General features: G+C 34.5%; 2 protein-coding genes across 2 annotated transcripts; both read right to left on the reverse strand.

The window, feature by feature from the left end:
* Positions 1 to 980: 980 nt before the first annotated feature.
* LOC130732930 (transcriptional regulator STERILE APETALA) lies at positions 981 to 5,724 on the reverse strand. Its single transcript, XM_057584952.1, has 2 exons — positions 5,341 to 5,724; positions 981 to 2,278 (listed from the first exon to the last, which is right to left on the reverse strand). Exons 1-2 carry the CDS (start codon positions 5,632 to 5,634, stop codon positions 1,121 to 1,123), a joined length of 1,452 nt encoding a protein of 483 aa, XP_057440935.1. The 5' UTR covers positions 5,635 to 5,724; the 3' UTR covers positions 981 to 1,120.
* A 9,168-nt stretch (positions 5,725 to 14,892) lies between these two features.
* Positions 14,893 to 19,162, reverse strand: LOC130732931 (glucose-1-phosphate adenylyltransferase small subunit 2, chloroplastic). Its single transcript, XM_057584954.1, has 9 exons — positions 18,789 to 19,162; positions 17,764 to 18,060; positions 17,338 to 17,607; positions 17,066 to 17,245; positions 16,634 to 16,737; positions 16,413 to 16,524; positions 16,175 to 16,273; positions 15,876 to 15,995; positions 14,893 to 15,210 (listed from the first exon to the last, which is right to left on the reverse strand). Exons 1-9 carry the CDS (start codon positions 19,050 to 19,052, stop codon positions 15,094 to 15,096), a joined length of 1,563 nt encoding a protein of 520 aa, XP_057440937.1. The 5' UTR covers positions 19,053 to 19,162; the 3' UTR covers positions 14,893 to 15,093.
* Between the last annotated feature and the right edge of the window lie 2,181 nt (positions 19,163 to 21,343).

Here is a 21,343-nt window from a genome sequence, read left to right on the forward strand (position 1 = left end):
AACTCAAAAAACATCAGAGAGTATCTTATTCATAATATATATACAAATGCAATAACTTATAATTTGAAGTTAGCTACTACAATTTCAAAAAAAAAGTTTGCTACTACAAAGATAAAAATAATTAATTAATGAAATGTTTTGATTCCAATCAAGAGTGCTTATTTGTGTACTCTAAAATTTCAGCAATTTGTCATAGTTTTGACAGTAAAAATTGGCAAATTAAAGAGCTTTTGCAATTTAGGATAATTAAAACCGCCAAAAACAACAAATGTCATCGGTGTTTGTGAAAATTTTAGTGTACACAAATCTTATAAGTTGAATTACTATCATAAACATAACTTTAGATGAAAATAATATATTCATTAATCCCCATCTTAATTAGTAATTTCATTTTCTTGAAAATTGTTATTATTTTAATTTTTTTTTCAACTTAAAAAAGGATTTCATTGAAATCAAATTGGCATAGAAGCCATTACATCACGGTCTAAAAATTCCTGCAAACTTGAGGATCCTCCTCCAACCAAACCAAATCATTATTTTAATTACTTCCATTAATTCATTCATTGAATTTCCTATGTTTTATGTTTCGATTAAAATATGTATTTTAATTTTACCTGAGATGAGTAGAATTGGTCAATGAGTAGTATCTGTTGAGACTAGCCAAAAACCTAAACATCCTCAAAATGTACTGAGAAACACGCCCTATCACCTTAACTTAACTTAGTGTTTTCCCTTGATAAAAGGTAAACACATCAATTAATCAAGTTTATTTGAATTCCTTTGACAGTATCCCTATCACGTTTAACAATTATGTCATCAATACCCTAAAGTAATTGAACAAGATCTTCAAATGTGGATAACCCTTGAATGAAAAATACTAAAATAGTCTTTTCCTTCAAATATGCTTCTTTTTTTTTTCTAATCATATTTGATTAAGACACATTGCATATCCAAACACTTTAGAAAGACATGAGGATAGGTTAAACAATAGCAAGCAATAGATGTGATTTTTGTGAGATAGTTACAAAAAGGAATCGAGTCTAGTTAGAATGAATGAGGACTAATAAATAATAATCCTAATCTTAATCTAATCTTAATCCTAATGACAAGGATTAAAAAGTTACAACTGTACACTAAAATCCAATAAGTGTATCAAACCATCATTAAATGAAACCGCCACGTGGGTTTGACTAGCCACCATGCTGTTCGCGTATCCCTGCGCCGCCTCTCCTGGTCTAACCGCAACCTCCACACACAACCGTCCAACAGGGTGGTGCGTGTCCCACACGCGCAGCAAACCGGAACCGCCAGAATATGTAACCACGTACCCCAAGTTCATGCACCCCAACAACCCCCTCAGCCACGAAGTACTACTCAACCGAAACCTGCTCACGCGCTCAAAGTTTCCCACGCGCCGCACAGTCCCCATCCCATTCCTCTCCACCACCACAAACCCCTCGTGGCTGACATCCAACGAGCCCACCACAAAGCCCGCTCTGGACCCCACATCCCGAAGCAAAACCTCCGGGTTTCTCACGTTGAAACAAACAAGCCTCGAGCCCGTGCACGCCACCACCACCTCACGCTCCGTCACGCGCAGCCGGCCCACGGGCTCGACAAGCTCGGTCAGCATGTGCCACCCTAAGACCGTCTCCGGGTCCGTCAGCGAGCCCCCGACAAACACGCGCTGCTCCGTGTGCGCGTCCCATATCTGAAACGCCGCGCCCGCATGGCCCGCGAACAAGCCCACCCACCACCGGCCCGAGCCCACGAACTCCACCAGCACGCCATTGTTCACAACGTCGCCGGGTAAAGCCCGCCGGGCCGGACCTGGCACGTCGATGACCGCCACGTAGATGTCACCGTCCAGCCTGGCGAATGTGAGAGCTGAGCCGGAAATTACAATGCCGGAGACGGAGCGTGAGAATGGGCCGAAGAGGTGGCCCTGGTTGGACCAGAACGTGCTGACATGGGCCTGGGTCTGGAGGTCGAACAAGCGGACGGTGCCGTCGATGAAGCCGCAGGCGAGGTGGTTGTCGGAGAGGGTGAGGTAGCGGCAGATGAGAGCTTGGGGGTGGTGGTCGCCGGCGAGGGGAGGGCTGAAGGGTGGGACCACTAAGGAGTAATTGCCCATGCTGAAGTTCCTAGCCGTTCGATGCCAGAAAACGTATTCCAGCTGCCACGTGTCTCGCAATCGGTAGGTGCGGCGCCAGATTCTTCTGGTGAGCCGCTGCCACAGCAGATCCGAGCGTGATACCTCACGCCATGTTGAACAAACCTGCATGCATTTCTCTAATTAGTGGCTGTTTAGTTAAAAAAGTTAAACAATATTATAACACGTTCAATTCTGCAAAATATAATAGAATTTATCTAACTAATTAATCTATATAAGTTTTATATTCTATCTGCTTAACTATAAGTAGGCACTGATTAATCGAATAATGAAAAGAGAGATCTTAAGATAGTAGAAGCTGCAGTGGGTAGCTATGGAGAATGCAGCAATAGCATCAGACAATGAGAGATCTTAAGATGGTAGAAGCAAGATATTCTCGATGGAATTACAGTGGCTATTAAATGAGCTTTCATTCTTTTTTTTTTTAATTTATAGTTTGGAATTATATAGGTTACGTATAGTTTATGCATAGAATTAAATAATTGACTATATATATGTGTGTGTGAATAAGACCATGAGACCATATCCTAAAGTGCGATTGTGACAGATAATATAACTTGAAACACTGGACATAAACAAAGTACGATTCTTAGATACTTGATAGATATTCAGAATCAGAAGAAATGAAAGGAAAGATATTCTGCATATTGATATTTGGGCACGGAGAGAGGAAGTCAAGTCAATGTCAAATTGGTAAAAAGGACGAGGTTCTATTGATATAGCTACTATATGATCAGTTAGCCCTAGAAAAAAGAAGATTTAAAGAAGATATGCTTGACAATTTGAGAAAATATGGAGTGAGAAGAAGACATATAATGCATGATATCATGTTTGATGTTTGTGGATGTGGTCCATACACACACACACACTAGAGATATGGGTTGAAGACAACTAAAACAAAGTCAAAATGTTAGTAATATAAACATATGCATGGTATCAAAAGCGTGCTTTCCCACAAACATTTCACTTTCATTTCCGATAAAGGTGTGGCCAAGGGCCCTGTCTTGTTCCAACCAGCGAATCTCTAGTTCTTCTATCCACGGAGACCGGTCCAACAACTCAAAAAAACAAAAACAAATAGCCAATGATCATGTGTTGTTAATGTTTATGTTTAAATACATGGTCAAAATCACGAAGAATTAAAATCATGGGCCGAAACAAATTATTTTAGCTTTTGTAAATGTCTGCAGTGATTTTGCTAATTTTTCACCGTGTAAGATTATATATATATGCACAAAATGATGATTATTACTATATGTTAAAAAATAATAGTAAAAAAATTGAGATTAATTAGTACTTATGTATGAGGCATTTGTACACAATTGCTAGCTGTACACTTATAAAAATACACATAATTTATTCACATTGTTGGGAAAGAAAGCTAAAATTATGGTAGGTGTGAACTTCTCAGATGGATACAAATAGGATAGGGTGTGTTGTCATGACAAAAATTGGACTCCATGTGCCTTTTGGCACTTACCAAATGCTACTTCTTGAAACATGAGTAGATGCCATTAATAATATATAAACCAACGACTAATCTTTGAAATGTATTCAAAGTTCAAACCCTAATTAAGGTGCTAAAGTGTTTCATTCCACCATAAATAATGCCACTAATCAAGGCAATAATGCATCTCTCTTTGGGTAACAATGCAATTACATTTGATTCTTATTTTTGGTTGGTGGTGGAGTATTAAGAGTGGATGTTAATGTTAATCTCAAGGTGAAGTAACTTGACTGAATAGTTTAACTAATGTTACTTTACTCTGATCTCTACAAAATGTAATATTACACTATAAATAACAATTTTTTGTTAGAGCCATTTCATTTGAGGTGGAGAGAAATTATGATTGGTTTGGGGACACACATTGAACACCAAATAGTAGATTGAATCTCAATATAATATAAAAAAAATGGTGCGGTCAAGAAATATGCAATCAAATAATAGAAACTATAGTTGGAATAAAAATTGTATACTTTCAATGCTCCCACTATAAATAGAAATAGTACACTTGCAAGGACGCTAGCAATGAGACATAAATCACTATATATGCTTCCCTCCTCATGTTCTTTAAGAAAGCAACATCCTTATGAAACAAAGTAAAAAGCTACCCGCAACATATTTTTAGGTAGAAAGGCAAGCAATGGATCTTTGTGGCCTAAGATGGCTAGAAAAAGGTGAGTCAAAAAGGATTCATGCCAAGAAAGGGAAACAGAAGCCAATGTAGCCCTTTTCATTGGATATGAAAATGAAAAAGAGGGACCAAACTAGACATTTCTAAAGTGGAAGAGAGAACAACATTGCCATTTGCCAAGAAGAAAAGACACATCCTTTTTTTGATAGAGACACACATTTAGTTTGGAAAATGACCCACGTAGAAAGTAGCTCCTATCAAGGAACAGTTTCTTCTAATTAAACCACGCTCATCTCTCCTAAATACTAATCCATTAATTAGTTTATATAATTCTATATATCTATATATTATGTATAATGTAATTATTTTAAAATAAACAAAACACCAAATAGACAAAGAAACAAAAATATTCATACATAATTTAACAAAATTCATAATGTTCATGTTATCATTATTTTACTAAAATAAAAAAAAGAATGTGCGCCTGCAAGTTGCAACTTGCAAGACTTGACCAATATTTTGTCCAGTTTCGGAACTGAAAAAGCTACCAGTTACTCATGCTGGAGATTCTACACATCACTCAAATCTCCATCCTCAGACAAACTAATTAATAGCCTGTTTGAATTTTACAGAATACAAAGACAAAACACAGTTCCTCTAGAAGCTAGAATTATAGCTTATAGCTTCTAACTAGAAGTGATTACCAAACTTCTCAATGTAGAACCAAACACACTCTAAGTTAATTACACACATTAAGTAAAATCAAATATTATACTTATCCCCACCTCAAAAAAATTGAACTGCCCGTCATTCTTGATTTAATAAAAGTTACTACAACCCTCATTTAAAAGTTAATTAATTTCTTTGTTGGAGTTAGACTGACCCAAATTCTAAGACTCATGATCCGATTATCAAGTATTTTACCACACTCCTAACCTTAACGAAGATAAAGAAGAAGAAAACAAAGATGGAGAAAGAAACAAGGTAGCAAGGTATGCAGCACGATGATGATGGTGATGATAATGATGTTACCTGAAATACAATGGCAAGGGAAGAAGCAGCAGCAAGACGACCATGGTAATGAGCAGAATCGGTTGCTACTTGGGTGGCTAATAACTCCACAACAGGCTCAGGCCAAACCTCATTCATGGCACGTTGGCGAGAAGAAGAGGGTCCTTCAGAAGATTCACGACCGGTTCTTCTAGTGCTAGGGCCAGGGATGTCATTATGAGCACCAACATTTGCAGCAGCAGCAGCATCATAGGGTGTTGACGTTGTTGAAGATGATTGTGATGAGGATGAAGAAGATGAAGAAGTAGAAGACATGAGTGAGTGAGGTATAAAAGTGGGGAAGGAACTAGAAGGACAAAAAGGTTGGAGATAAGGACACAAACTGAGGGTCCCAAAAGGAGAGTGCCTGGGGACTTCTTGGTTATATGTGTATAGCAATAAACTCACTTTAAAATCTCTCATACAGGTTTAATTTTTCTTTCTTGGTTGGCTTACACTCTTACATAAATAATCTATATTATGATAATAATTAAATAACTTTAATTTGTTGATATTCGCACAGTATAGACAACTAACAAATGCTCAGACTCGGAAAAAAGAAATAGAAGAGAACAAAGAGAAGTAATGTATATGATAACTCGATAGAAGTTAGGGAACTAAAAAAACTAAATTGGTTAGGCGTATTTTATGTAAAATTAAACATGACTAATTAATATAATATTTTGTGTTATGTGATTCTAAGGGTAACTGTCTCAATTTCCAACTCACATGTATTTCATTTTGAGATGTGATATATGATGTATTTGATAAAAAAGAGGAAAATGTGATATATGTGGGATGTTTGAATATTTAGACGTCCAAGTACTATTCTCTCTTTGTATGATAAAAAATAAATAAAATAGGGCTAAATAAATAAAATAGGGGTTATTGCTGGAGATCTGCGAGGACGGCTGGGTGGGGTTGGAGCTATTGCTATAGGAACACAAATGCTGCTCTGAAACGTTTGTGGGAAGGTTGGTCTTCAGGTGCTTTCCAAGATTTAAAGATCAATTGTGTAACGTTCGTGGTCCAAGTTAAACATCCCTGCATTTTTGCTTTTGTTAATGTTTTAGGCTTCTAGGCTAAGCTACCTTCTGTCTTGAACAGGTTTTAGGTAGTAATTAATAGTCTTAGAATTTGTTTAATATCTAAAATTGTTTGTAATTGAATTTTCATTATTGACCAATTTAACCCAATTATATTCAACTACAAGTTTAGTAATACCGCTTATAAAAAAATAGTAATAATAAAATATAGTATTTAATTACTATAAAACAATCCAAAAAATATATTTCAATACAGTAGAAGGACTATAATTGTGTTTGAGTTATTGTGAAATTAAATTCCAGTCTTTTAAGAATTTGATTCTCAACTCTTGCGAATGAAAAAAACTCATTGGTGTGAGCCTCCTATCACTAACTTAGTGTGTTGGTAACATGCGAGGAATTAGTCTCACGACTATCGACTGTGGGGATATCTAGTTAACACCGAAAAATATAAACATTTGCAATTAATTAAGAATGTGTTGATCTAGCTAAAGCAATAATCTCGTACACTTTTCCCTCGATCTTATTTGAACGGAAAAGTGTAAAATGCGATCTTTCTTGTCTAATAGGACAAACAATAGTACTTTAATTGAGTCGGTCAAGATCAAATTTGTTTATTAAAATACTTCTCCGATTGTTGATAAGGTATGCGAGTTAGATTGAAATACAAATTTGATCACCAAGAAAGTCATTTGTTCCAGAGATAACTATAATTTTTTTGTCTAGACACCTGTCAAAAGACTTCAAAAAATATAATTTTGCAATAATGTAATGAGAGAAGATTAATTGCTTCAATCAAGCCCATAGCTTTGGTCATGTCTTTACTTTAATGTTATGCTTTTCCATTTTTTCAGCTTCAAAAGAGAGTTATGGTCGGTTGCCACACATATTCTTGTTTCATTGATGAAGAGTCTGTTTGGTTTTCAGTTGGGTGAATGTGAAAGCACATTCACTCAACCCAACAAGTGCATTCCATTGGCTGAATGTGCATTGAAAATCGTGATATTGAATTCCAATGCTTCAAACTGACTTTCTAACTGAAAATCAAACAGACACGAAAACGATCTTTTACGATGTTCAAAACTTTCTCGCAAACATATAACAATGAATATTAAAAACACTGGGTTTCTTGGGCCTTCCCAAATTAGTATTGCTATCAATATATAAACAATACTTATAGTATTATTGTAATTAAGTTTTCTCCTTAAAAAAATAGCTTGGAATTAGCAAGGCATCTGGACTGTGATTCCGCAAGAGATCCAAACTCTGCTAGACAATGTTTCCAGGCCAAATGGGCAGGCCTACCAAGATGCTTGGAGATGGAACTTATCACCAGATGGGTGCTATTCTACAGCCTATGTTTATGCTTGGTTGAACTCTCGCTCAAGGAATTTAGTTGTTCATCCTTTGTGGCGCCGTTTATGGAAGCTCTATGTCCCGTAAGAGTATAAATTCCTCATTTGGCTGGTTTTGCATGGAGTTGTTCCCTCAAACGCTCGTCCTTTATATTGTAATATTGTGGCTCGCTAGTCCGACTTGTATGCGTTGTTCCCATCATTCGGAAGACATCCTTCATTGTATGGGAGATTGCCCCCACTCTAAAAAGGTATGGATCCGATCTGGATTTTGTTTTATTTTCACAGTTTCATACTCTTGATACTTGGGACTAGGCATTAGGACTCTATTCATTTCTGCGATAATCTTTGGTGGATCTAGCGATGGAGAAATAACATGTTGTTGGGTAGTGAAATATAGTCACTGCATTTTGTACGTAGAAGAATCATGCATGATGCCTCAACCCTTGTGCCTCTTAGGGACGATTCTTCTCCGGCCTCACTTTAGGGTTTTGGCATGCACCTTCGGTGGGTTAAGTTAAACTAAACACGAATGAGAGTTTTAATAGAGTTTTTTTTGTTTAACGGTTGTGGCGGTTTGTTACGTGACCATCATGGAGCTTGGATAATTGATATTTCTAGTTTCGAGGGAATTGGAGATGTTTATCTAGCTGAACTTTTGGCTATTATCCACGGTTTCTCATTGACATGACGTGTCGGTGCTAAAGTTGTTTGCGAGATGGACTGCTCGGACATGGTGAACTGCTTTACGAGTCAAGTTTCACTCAACCTTCATTCTTGTGCGGCCTACATATATAGCAGAAGCGCAGGTGCAAATCCAACAACAGTGAGAGATTACATTCCAACATGTCTGAGGGGAACGAAACAAGCTTGCAGATGTACTTGCTATGATACGGTTATATGATAAATCGAGTTTAAAAACGTGAGGAACTCATCTAATAGAGGTTTTTCGCGTTCTTGAGAATGGCTAGGTCATCTTACTTTGTTGTTGTTTTTTAGTTTTCAATTAAAAAAAATACCAACCACCACTTACGATATTGTCTTAGTTTTTGCTTTGATTTGCTTAGAGAAAATTGGCCATAAGCTATAGTCAAACAATTATAAATGATAATCATTTTCCTTTAAAAAATTATCCACTTTTTGATAAAATAATTTATTTTTCTTAACTAGACATGTTGCCCTGCCTTGGAATTTAGTTGTAGCATGGTGATTTGGGGGAGGAAGAAGATCCGAATCTTATCCTTCACTTTCGGTGGGAAGCAACATGAGCTGAACAATATGAGGGAATGTACTTTGGAAAATAGAATATAAATTCTAACCAATTACTAATTTTTTAATTATTGAAGTTTATATTTTATGTAATTCTTCCAAGTAGAGAAAAATCTTGAATGGTCAGAGCAATAATCGCTAAAATTAAAGTGAGCGTGAATTTGTTGTCTCTCATTTTTGTGCCACTATTATAACCAGTGCAGGTGATTTACAATGATGATTAATTTTCCAAAATTGACTCACTAGAGTACAGAATCTAGATTAAAAGGTATCACGTTCCAATGATGGCTTCAATTTGTTACGTTGTTGTATTAGAAAAGATCGATGAACTTGTAACACTCTAAAATGATCCTTATGCATGTTTTCTTCAAATTGAATGCTTAAATTAAGAAAATTACCTTTATCTTTCTCCATTTGTTAAGTAAAGTACACGAGATGATTAAACAAAGGTGTATTGCGATTCACTAGTTTTTCTGTTTCAATTTTCACTTGAATGTTACTATTGACCTTTAGAAAGAAAAAAGATGAGGGCCTTTTCTACTTGTTTGAGTCTGTTATTGGACCTGGTCTCATCACTTTCCATCATTACAAAATCTTAGTGAAGTCAAGATTCTTATCCCGTCAACTTTTCCTTTTCTTCTTTGAAGCTTTTGAGTAGATATTCGTTGGTGCTTTGTCCCTACTTATATATATTTATTTTGTCACTACCTATTTGGATAACAGTTCATTTTAACAAATAAATGCATTTCTCGCGATTCAAACATATTTTTATTCTTACAGGATTTAGCTTATTTTTTATTATATCAAGACTTTGTTGGTTTATTCTTATTTATATTATGATACGTGAACCACAAAATCCACCCACTTTTGATCATAGTTTTGATTATGGGTGATTATAGTCTCTCAAAATTTTGTTGAGCAGATTTAGCACCTCAACTTTTTAATTGTGTACAAATCAAGTTACGTATCATTATTATTCTACTTTTAGCTCCCAAGTCCTACATTTTATAATAAAAACTTTCACAAGTTGAATCAATTCAATCATTGTAAACATTATTTTCATCAAGATCCACTATAAAAAATAAATTTCAACAAAAGATTTAAGAAATTCTAATTTCTTACCTCTTGAAACCTTAATATCACATTTTTCAAAATCCTTCAAAATGTATTTTTAACTTTTAAAATGATGTCGCATATCAAATCCATCATAAACCCTAAAATGTTTGAAAAGAAAATGAAAACTCAATAATTTTTATGCATGTAAAAATTGAGAGATAGACCACATTTTCTTAATTTTAGAAATAGATGACTTAATTAACTTGAAAAAACTTTTACACAACATCAAATTATATCACTTCAACTTCTTTTTTAAATATTTGTTAATTTAAAATAATTTTGATATGGAAAATTGATGAACTCTAATAGGATAATTGTAAAAAAAAATTACAATATCAGTACATAATAATTAAACTGTTTATTTTTTTTGTCAAACTAATATTTACGTACTTATAAAAGAAAAAGGAACCAAACCAGATTGGGCCACATTCCGTGGGCCAATGGTCATCAAAACACACCTCATCTCATCTTTTTGCTATTTACTTAATTAAGGCCTTTCGAACAAAAATAAGATGGGGCTCTAAGGACTTGTGTTGAATGGTTCTCGGTGAGGAAATACTATCCTAATATGTTTTGATGAATTTTGATAAATTTTTCTCAAACATGCCTCTAACTTCAGAATAAATTGTAGATTTTTCTTCCAAGACATGTATAGTGTTGACAATGTCGTTTGAACGATAATATGTATATTATGGTGGGATTAACTCTCAATAAAGCTGAGATTTATTTTTTTAATACAAAACTTGAATCCAAGATTTTACATAAAGAAAATCAAACATGTATCATCTGAATCAATTACGGTTTATTTTAGAAAGATTTCAAAAATGCATTTGAGTAATAAATGTACTTTGAAGTTATTTATTACTCCCTCCGTCCCTAATTATAAGCTAAAGTTGTAAAAATCACACTTATTAAGAAAGCCTTAATTGATGCATTGGTTTTCAAAAAAAATGTACAACTTTCTATGTTTACCCCTATTTATGATAACACTTTTTCATCATTGTACTACTAATGGTGGTGCTCCACTACCAATAAATACAAGGGTGAATATGGAAAGAAATATTAACTTTTGCAAGGTTAGCTTATATTTAGTGACACAAAAAAAGTCTCAATGTTAGCTTATAATTAGGGACGGAGGGAGTATATAATTAAAATAACAACACTAAATAACAAACAAAAAAATAATAATAACAGCACTAATCCAAAGTCCAATATATCAACTAAATGCATCTCAGGTCCATAAAAGGGGGTTGAATTTTTAATCCCATGCTAAGCATGCTGCTAAGAGCTTTGGATTGAAGCCAAAAATATAAGAAATGAAGGAGAAATGAATGAATTTAGAAGAAAGGGAGAGATGCATCGAAGGTGGAGCCAAATTAAGTGATAGATAGCAGAAAGAAAAAGTAGGGCTAGAAAGGTACACTAGTAGGAAGAGCAGAAGAAGCAGGAGAAACTAGGGACTAGAGAGCAGTAGTAGCTATAGCTGTCAGCTTCTTCTGTCCACATTGACACTTTGACCTTTTAATACACTTCAAATTATTGATTAATAATTAGTTTTGAACTAATATTATATTAAATTAAAATTAAAGATTGATTTTTTACTAATCATACATTGTTGTAATTTTCGTATGTATTATTGATTGTTGTAATTTTCGTATGGAGCCCTTGGTGGACCGGCTGGAGCAGGTTTTGTGGCCATTTGGGCCTTTTTTGACCGGCATGGCCGGTTTTTTCCTCTTTGGACTCCTTTAATTAGTCCAATTTTATTTTTTTTTGAACTTTTAGCCCAAACATTAATATTTAATTATAGTATTAAGAAATTAAAAGGAAATAATTAAATTTAATTATTGTTTAAATTTATTTATAGTATTGCTTTAGTATTAAATTTTAAATCTAAATTGGATGAAAATAAATATTATAAATTAATGTTGTATGGTGGGACCCTTGTAATATTAATTTAAGAGCCCATGCATTGGAGCAAAATCTGCTTCAGGCTTTTAGCAGGCTCTTAAGTCTGACGTGGCACATAAATAGTGTAAAATAGTGCTAAATAGTGTATAAGAGCCCAGATAAGAGCCCAAAGCATTGGAGTTGCTCTTATACAATGATCGGTTTTGTCTTGTAGTGGTAGTACCATAGCTAAAACAAGAATATTCGTGTACTATGACTTTCCATATGCTATGTGCACTCTTCTATTTTGTCATTGGCAAAACAAAATATGTCACCCAAACATTTATATAGAAAAATAATTCATATACTTTAATTACGCTTTCACCTAGGGAGATATATGCTAAAAGAGATTAAAATGTGATATATAATAGATAATGTGATAGGAAAAAAGTGAGAAATAAAGAGTAAATAAGTAAAAATAGGATAAAAGAGAATATGATTATAAACATATTAAAACTCTTTATATATGTTGGCCTAGGTATATAAGGGTATTTTTGTAAGTATTTTATTTTATTTTTTGAGTTTTAATTAGTTTTTAGCGTGTTTTTATTTAATTTTAGATTTATTGTTTATTTTAGGATTTTTATGATTTTTATTTTGATTTGCTAAATTTTAGTAGTTTTTCTCTAACTTTAATAGATATTTTTTGAATTTTAGATTTGGTTAGGGTTTTAGTTGTTTATTTCCGAGTTTTTATCTTATTTTTATTTTATTTTGATTTTAGGAAAATAAAATAAAATTTGTTGTGAGGAATGATGCGATAGCTCGTGCCAAATTGCACTGAAAAATGACGCGCCATTCATGATGTTAGAAAAGAGAAAGCTCATTTGTTATTTAGGCTGAAGCGTTTGCAGCAATTCTTGAGCCCTTTTTCTCTTAAGATTGAAGATGAGAAAGCCCTAACACTATTTGCAACTTCAAGAGCTTTTTAATTTCAATTATTCATTGGATTATGGAAGCCATGCTTGGCTAAACCTACTTAATTACTTGAGGTTTTTGGTTTGATTCTTTCGATCTTATGTCCTGCTTTACTTTTAGACTCATAAGTATTGGTTTTATTTATGAATTCCTCATCTTTTATCATTAAACCTTAATGCATGAACGTTTGCGCCTTAGAGATAAAGGTAACTCGTGTTGGCTAGTAACTAAAGAACGTTAATTTTCTAATTGAACTCACCTAGGAACTACAAGATTAGTGTTAATGGTTTAATTAAGACTTCTACGTAGTCAAGAGATTATCACATAGAAACTTAATTAGGCAAACACCATAAAGCTAGAAATGCATGAGTTGATTGGTATTTTAAGGACATAAGTGAGATTGATGAAATCCTACCCTAGGTATTTGCCTTTTTTTTATACTTCACAACTGCTTTCCTTTTAATTTTGCAATTTTAGAACTTTGTCTGTTTTCAACATTACTTTTTCACCCAAACTTTTTTACTTAGTCTTTTTTAGTGATTTAATAGGTAAAATTAATTTAGGCATCCACAATCATTGAATTTGATATTTTTATTAATTATTACGTAACGCTTATACGTACACTTGCTAAGAGTTCAATATATGATATGCTATCTCTTTTCTTTATTTTCAAAAATATTTCTCACTACAACCCCATCGATCTCTTCAACCCTCTCAAGTGTCACCATCCCTTTCTCACTATTCTCCATCCTATTCCTTACTAATTAACTCCTCAACATTTCCCTCTCCTCAATCCTTTCTTTGTTCTTTTTTCTCGAACTCAATCGTTCTTTTCTTTTCTAAAGTTCCCCTTCATCTTCCCGTAAAAGTGAAGGTGAGACGCGATTTAGATTTCTTGCATTTTAATATGTGGTAGTTAGTTATATAAGTTACCGACCGGTTTTTAATTTGTGGTAGTTATATATGATTCTGTGCTAACTCATGTTTGCGAAATGTGATTTTGCTTCCATGTTTAAGATTGTGGAATATCTTTTGTGTTCCGCATTTTAATTTGCGGAAACTAATAAACTTGAATTCTGCATTTTAATTCACAATAGCTTATAAAATTGAATTTCACATTTTGATTTGCGATTTGATACCTGACATTAAATTGCAGTAGTCACTGCAAACACTATATATGCATGAATTTTATTTTGTATCAGGAAGTGAATATGTTTCAATGTGACAATGACAAATATAGTGATTTGCAATCTCCCCTAGTGTTCTTGTGAGATGTCTTTACCACTTACAGATATTTATGTTTAAATACCGCATTTTTGTTTATGTCTACCATTATTTAAATGTTAAGTTTGGTTGAATTTCAGTAGGGAAATGTGGTAGATCCTAGAATCCAGAATATTTTGTTACATGTCACACCTTACTTTGATGATTGTCATTGTCACATTGATACATATAGTCCGTGTTAATTACTTTTATCCATTCACAAGACTCTTGTTTCAAAACTTCACTTAAAATCAAGTAGGTACCACTTGAACTAACCTCAAGAATCTTGGCTTTGAGATAAGTTCCAACCTTGATTTTGACCAATTTCCAAATAACATTTCTGCTGTTCTCATGTTTGTTTCCATCTTTATTAGCATGTGTAGATCAACTTTACTTTTATCAGAATCATTATTATACATCTGTTTTCTCTCCATAATTGGTTATGACATAATCAATTGTAAAAGTGTTTTCAATTGTAAAAGAGTTTCCGAACATACATTCACATGTCAAACTTTTATTTAGTGCAATATTGTCAAATCATGGTTTTTTTTTTTAAATTGTCAAATCATGGTTGGTCCTCTAACACATGTAGAAGAACATACATGTAATGTCACAAGTGCAGAATGAAGAAGCTTTTATTGAATTGATTAATGAACTTTACACGGGAACTACTACTCAAAGAAGGTCCTCTCTTCCACTATTATTATATACAAGCCATTAGCCAAAAGTATATATATCATGCAGCAGAAAGCTTATCTTTGAGGTGGAAACAAAATGAGGTCCATAGTCTCACCATTGGTAAACAAACGGGGGAGGTTTTAGATGACAGTTCCACTAGGAATCAATGCATCCTTGATTACTGTTACAATCCCACTTTTTATGAAATACCCTTCTGTTTCCCTTGCAGCTTCTTGGACATTGTCAGTGTTAATTATCTGAGCATTGGAACCAAGTGTTAGATTAGTATAAGAGTCTAATTACATGTAACATGCATGGAACTTTAGTACATGGCCAGTAAAGAATGGCGACAGAGTAGGGAAATAATATAATTATAATAGAATCCTTTATCAAGGCTTTCTGATATCAAAGTGCATTCAGAAATCAGAATTGATTGTGGATAATAGTGATTTTAGTGTGTTTAGTTCCACGTTTGGGAGCTTGGAATCAACTCGCATTAATCAGAATCACTTTTAGGTGGTTCTGTAGATGTTTGACAATCAACTAAAAAAATTGATTGTAGTTTAACCCACTTCACTGTAACCCACTTTTACCATAATCAATTTAACCAAAATCAATTATGACAACGGCAACCCAAACACGCACTAATTAGTAAAATTGATAGTGGAAAAAATGGGTTGAATTGATTTTGGTAAAATCAAGCTAGGATCTTTAGCTTCATGCAAAAATTTGATTTTGCAGCTAGAATCAATTATGAATGAAAATAAAAACACCCAAAAACTATTTCTGTCAGTTAAGAATTCATTCTAAGTTCTAATACTTGCAAAGGTGGAGCCAAATATGCACTTAATAGGATAAAATGGCTAAGGATATAAAATGAGGAATAGATTGTTAATATAATTGATGATAAAAGATGAATAACCTTGACATTTTCCCCAATTCGAGCATTCTTGTCAATAATCGCCCTTTTGATGTGGGAGTTCCTGCCAATACCAATTGGAACACTGCCTTTAGCAGCCAAAAACCTCTTATCAGCATCTGTCTGCAACACAAAAATCAGAAAACCATGTCACAGTTAGAACTCAACAACAACAACAACAAAAGACTAATCTCACTAAGTGAGATCGGCTATATGGATCACATGTTGCCAAGCTAAATCCAATCCTATTAAAACTTGAAAAATGATAGATACAAATACAACTAATTTAACCACATTCTTACCTCATAATAATCTGCCCCCATTAACAAAGTATCTTCAATAATTGCACCTTCTGATACGCAAGATCGCAACCCAACTACAGAATGGTGAATTTTGCAGTTCTATGGGGAAATGTGGAATACAAAGTTAGTTTCTTATAAATAAATCAACCTCATCATATTTGACATCTCTGTGAGGAAATATCTACATCTAATATTCATAGAACAGATCAGTAGGTTGTGAAGATTCTAAAAAGTTTACCTTAATTACACATCCTTCACCAATAACACTATCAGTGATATCAGCATCAAGCATCTTAGACGGAGGCAAATATCGTGGTTGGGTGTAGATTGGAGATGACCGATCATAGAAACTGCGATCAATATCCCAAAGAAAATGAATATATAAACATCATAATCATGATGCTATGATTGAAATACATTTACAAAGTTATGAGTATATCAAACAGCCTATTTGTTTACCTAAAGTCAGGCACAGGCTTTTTGGTGATTCCCAGATTTGCATTGTAGAAAGCCTCAATTGTACCAATGTCTTCCCAATAGCCATCATACAAGTAAGCTTGTACCTGTGAATAATCACAAGGATAACATCAAGCTCCAAAGATCAAGGCTCTGAAAGCTTCAAGAGCAAGATTATACAGATCAAATGTTGAAAACTCCAACAAATCATAAGTAGTGAACTTTATTATTATCAAGTGGAAACACTAAAAAGTTATGCAGTTTCTGTAAAAATTCGACATTTTTAATCATCAGTGTCAAAATTCAATCAATTGGGTGCATTTGTTACTTAGAAGGCTTTGGCTTGACATCTCAGGAAATGTGTCCTCCACAAATATCATATGAAAAAAAGAAAGAGAGTTTTCTTATTATTAATCAACTGGAAGAAGCACATACTCTCATTCCAATGGAAGTTGCACCAGGAATTACTTCACTCCCGAAGTCGTTTGCACCGGGAAACTTTTCGCGCAGCAGGTCTAACATCACATTTTTACTGACAACATATATACCCATGCTAGCAATAAAAGGCATTTCCTTCGCTCTCTCATCATCGAGACCCAAAATGGTAGTATCAACCTAGTAGAGAAGAGTGATAGTGGCACTTTTAAGCAATTGCAAGGCAATAATTGCAATAAGAATAACATACAAGGCCTACTGAATGGGCTTACCTTCATAGCTTTCAACTGTTCTCCTTTCGGCTTTTCTGCAAATTCAATTATACGTCCCTCTTCATCAATCTTCATCAGACCAAATGCAGTGGCGCGCTGTTCATCCATTGGCAAAGCAGCCACAGTGATATCAGCATCGGTTTCCCTATGTGCTTGGATAAACTTCTCATAATCCATTCGATACAAATGATCACCAGCCAGCACTAAAAACTCCAAAACATTGTGCTCTTCAAAGAGCCATAAATATTGCCTCACAGCATCTGCAGTGCCCTGGAATGAAGACATCACATATATTGAAATATCACTTCAATGGATGATAAAGGCTATCCAGAAATGCCAAAAACTTGAGACACATAACAATTGGAAGGTACTCAGTAACTATCCAAAATAGAAGATAGCTCAAGCTTAGCATAACACAGTCATTACCTGGAACCAATTAGGATTCTCAGGACTCTGCTGGGCAGCAAGAACCTCAACAAAACCTTCATTCTTGTATCCACCCATGTTGCTTGCATAAGCACGGGAAAGGTGCCGGTTGAGAGATGCAGAATTGAATTGAGTAAGAACATAGATCTTGGACACATTGCTATTCAGGCAATTGCTTACGGGAATGTCAATTAGCCTGTAGTTAGCTCCAAGAGGAACAGCTGGTTTCGCCCGCTTCTTGGTTAGTGGATAAAGACGAGTCCCAGCACCACCTCCAAGTATAATGCCAAGTACACTCTGAACATCATCACCACAACATGTTACATTAGAGGCACAACTAAACCATATCAAATTCAATTATAGGACATAAGTAATGCCTACTAAAAACATTCTACAGTGATATAAAAACTCAATTTTCCATTTTGATCAGCAAGAGAACAGAGAATTCTCACCCTTAATAGAATAGTATTCAAATGTTATATTTACCCATGTAAAAACTTTTATAATGCCTCTTCCAATAAATCTCATTGCTGATTTTACTTAATGTGTTAAATTCTCACCTCTTACCGGTTTTTCCTGGTTCCGCCTATGCTTATAATGCGGTACGAACTAATCCATAGCATGTTTGAATCAACTTATTTTCCTCAAAATTAATTATAGTTCCTAGAAGCTTAAGCTACCACAGAAATTTGTCCCCAGAATTGATTTTGACTGCAAAATCAATTGCTGAAAACATTCAATTGTGATCTAAAAATTCCTCATTTTTTTTCCATTTTGATCTGGAAGAGAAACCCAGAAATATCCCTCCTTCCATCCTAACTAGCATGAACTCCAATCAAATCTAGCAGGGGTATGCCAACATCAAGTGAATCAATTGACACCAGGCTAAAATCAAGCACACCCATTTTTCAGAACACTGACATGACTGAAAATTTCCCATCTTGCACTTGTTTCAAATTTCATTCAGCTCAAATAGAAAGAAAAACAAAAACCAAAAAAAGCACTGAAGAAGGTAGTGAACTCACTCTGCTAGCATCGGGATCAAGGCAAGTCTGAGAGTTCTGGGAATCAGAAACAGCCTTGGGAGAAACAATGACCGGACTGCGGCGGTTGGAACTCCCTCTTCCCGGTGCCACCACCGCCCCTGAAACCTTATCGCCAGAGAGCTGAGATGCAGAGAATGAGAGGAGGCTTCGTGAGGTGGGTTTCCTTCCGACATTGGAAGAAGTCGAAGAAGAAGAAGAGGAACATGGTACTTTGAGAACACCTATAGCAGCCATACACGCCATTTTGTGAGGTGTGACACTTGACAAGAACAAGAACAAGGAACAAGGCTTGAGTTCAGTGTTTGAGATCAGAGTGTGTGGTTCAGAATCAGAGTCTCTTGTAGAATGGAGATATCACTGTTATTCACACAATTTAGACACAAATTTCTGTTTTTACTGTTACAACATGTGATTTTTGTCTTAGGAAAATCAAAATCACAAGTTAAAAATAGAAAGGTACTATTACATTAATAAATCAAATATCACTATCAATTCAAATATTACTAGTACTATATATTTTCATTTAAGAGTGAGAGTTGTTTTAGTCTTTGCATTAGGTTTAATTTAAGATCAAATTTAAGGACAATATTTTGGGTGTTGTTTGTCTGGTTGACCAATAAAAAAACTCACTTACCTATGGTTTCCAATCATATCTATATTTTCAAATTTTTTAAATTAAAATTTAATTATGACATGTCAAATTAATTAATTTTGTTTGAACGAAGCAAAATTTCATTAAAATCAAGTTGGAAGCCAAAGCATCATCGCGCAACAAATTAATCAATTTTATATTGCATGTTCAGTCGGTGCGCAGTTGTTAAACTCTTTTTCATTTTGAAAAAATAACATGTTATTTAAAATATTCAAGCTTATAAAAAATTCAAAATATTCAAGACATTTTTTTTTCATTCATAGCATTATTTAATGCATTTGGTGTAACTTATCACCTTTGTATCTTGATCAATTATTTTTTCTCTCTAGTAGTGACTAATGAATGAATAATAATTGAGTTAATTATAAAAATCTAGAGAAAAATAAATGACATGAGAAAAAAAATATTAAATAAGAATATTTCGGTGAAATTCTATACTAATTTTTTTTAAACAGAAATTCTATACCAATAAATTAGTATAGAATTTCACCGAAATATTCTTAAAAAATAGGTTGTGAATATTAATGTGAGTTAATTATAAAAATCTAGAGAAAAATAGAGCAATGAAATATTGTTTGATTTATGATTGGAAAAATTGTCAGTTTAATAAACGACAAGGAACATTTTGCGTCATAGATTAAGATCATATGCAAGTGGAATGAATTATCAAGTGGAAGACTGAAGGTTTTTGGTATTTCCAAAACGATATTGCAATTTGAACCGTTCTTTTGTTCCAGGGACAGACAAGCAAGCTGTGTAGGCAACTTTTGTTCTTGTTGAATGAGCACCGTTGAGAATAATCTAGGCTAAAATGCATTTTGTGCCCCTGATGTTTCAGGGGCGTGCAAATGATACCCCTCTTCTAATTTTGTCAACGTTTGTACCCTCCATGAAACAAAAGAGTGTAGTGTTTACCCTTCCGTCAATTCAACGTTAGTAAACTAACGGAGGGGCTGACGTGGCTTTTTTTTTTCTTTTTTCTGGCATGCCACGTGGATAATAGTAAAACAAATGGAAAAAAGAGATGAGGGGGATTTGAACTCGGGACCTAGAAGTAGCAAAACACCCATTTAACCAGTTGAGCTACATACATAATTAATATATGTTGTACGAAAATTAAATTTATATCATCTCCTTCATCATCATCAATTTTATATCCTCTTCTCCTTCCTCCTCCTTCTCCATCACAACACACACAGACTCTTTACATTCCTCACCTGGAATGTCACTCCAGTCTTCTTCTTCTCTTTACATTCCTCACAAGCAACATGCTGCGATTCTACACCGATGACGCTCCCGGCCTGAAGATCTCGCTGACGGTGGTGCCGCCTCTCCCCCTTTCGTTCTCTCTGGCCAGCCGCGAGCACCACCGCGCCTTCATCACCATCAAACGACCCTGAACGCGCCCCATGGCCACCACAACAGAGAAACTTTGAAACAGAAATTCATTCACATTAGACTTAACTCGTATTCAAATACGTGTTTATTTAATAGATAGGTAAACAAAACACAAGTGGAAATGATATTTGGAGTGTTTAATTGTAATTCTGGCTAGATCAACATGGTCTAACATAGTTAATAGATAATCTCTTTAAATATTTAATTCATAATTCGATTAAGGGCAATGCAGATGAATAAAAAATTGTTAAAAAAGTTTACTAACTTAATGTAACATCCGATTGTCAAATAGATTATTGGCTTAAATGCATTTTGTGCCCCTGATGTTTCAGGGGCGTGCAAATGATGCCCCTCTTCTAATTTTGTCAACGTTTGTACCCTCCATGAAACAAAAGAGTGTAGTGTTTACCCTTCCGTCAGTTCAACGTTAGTAAACTAACGGAGGGGCTGACGTGGCTTTTTTTTTTCTTTTTTCTGGCATGCC

This window comes from Lotus japonicus, chromosome 1, assembly GCF_012489685.1.
Source record: "Lotus japonicus ecotype B-129 chromosome 1, LjGifu_v1.2".
In the NCBI taxonomy this organism is placed as follows: domain Eukaryota; kingdom Viridiplantae; phylum Streptophyta; class Magnoliopsida; order Fabales; family Fabaceae; genus Lotus; species Lotus japonicus.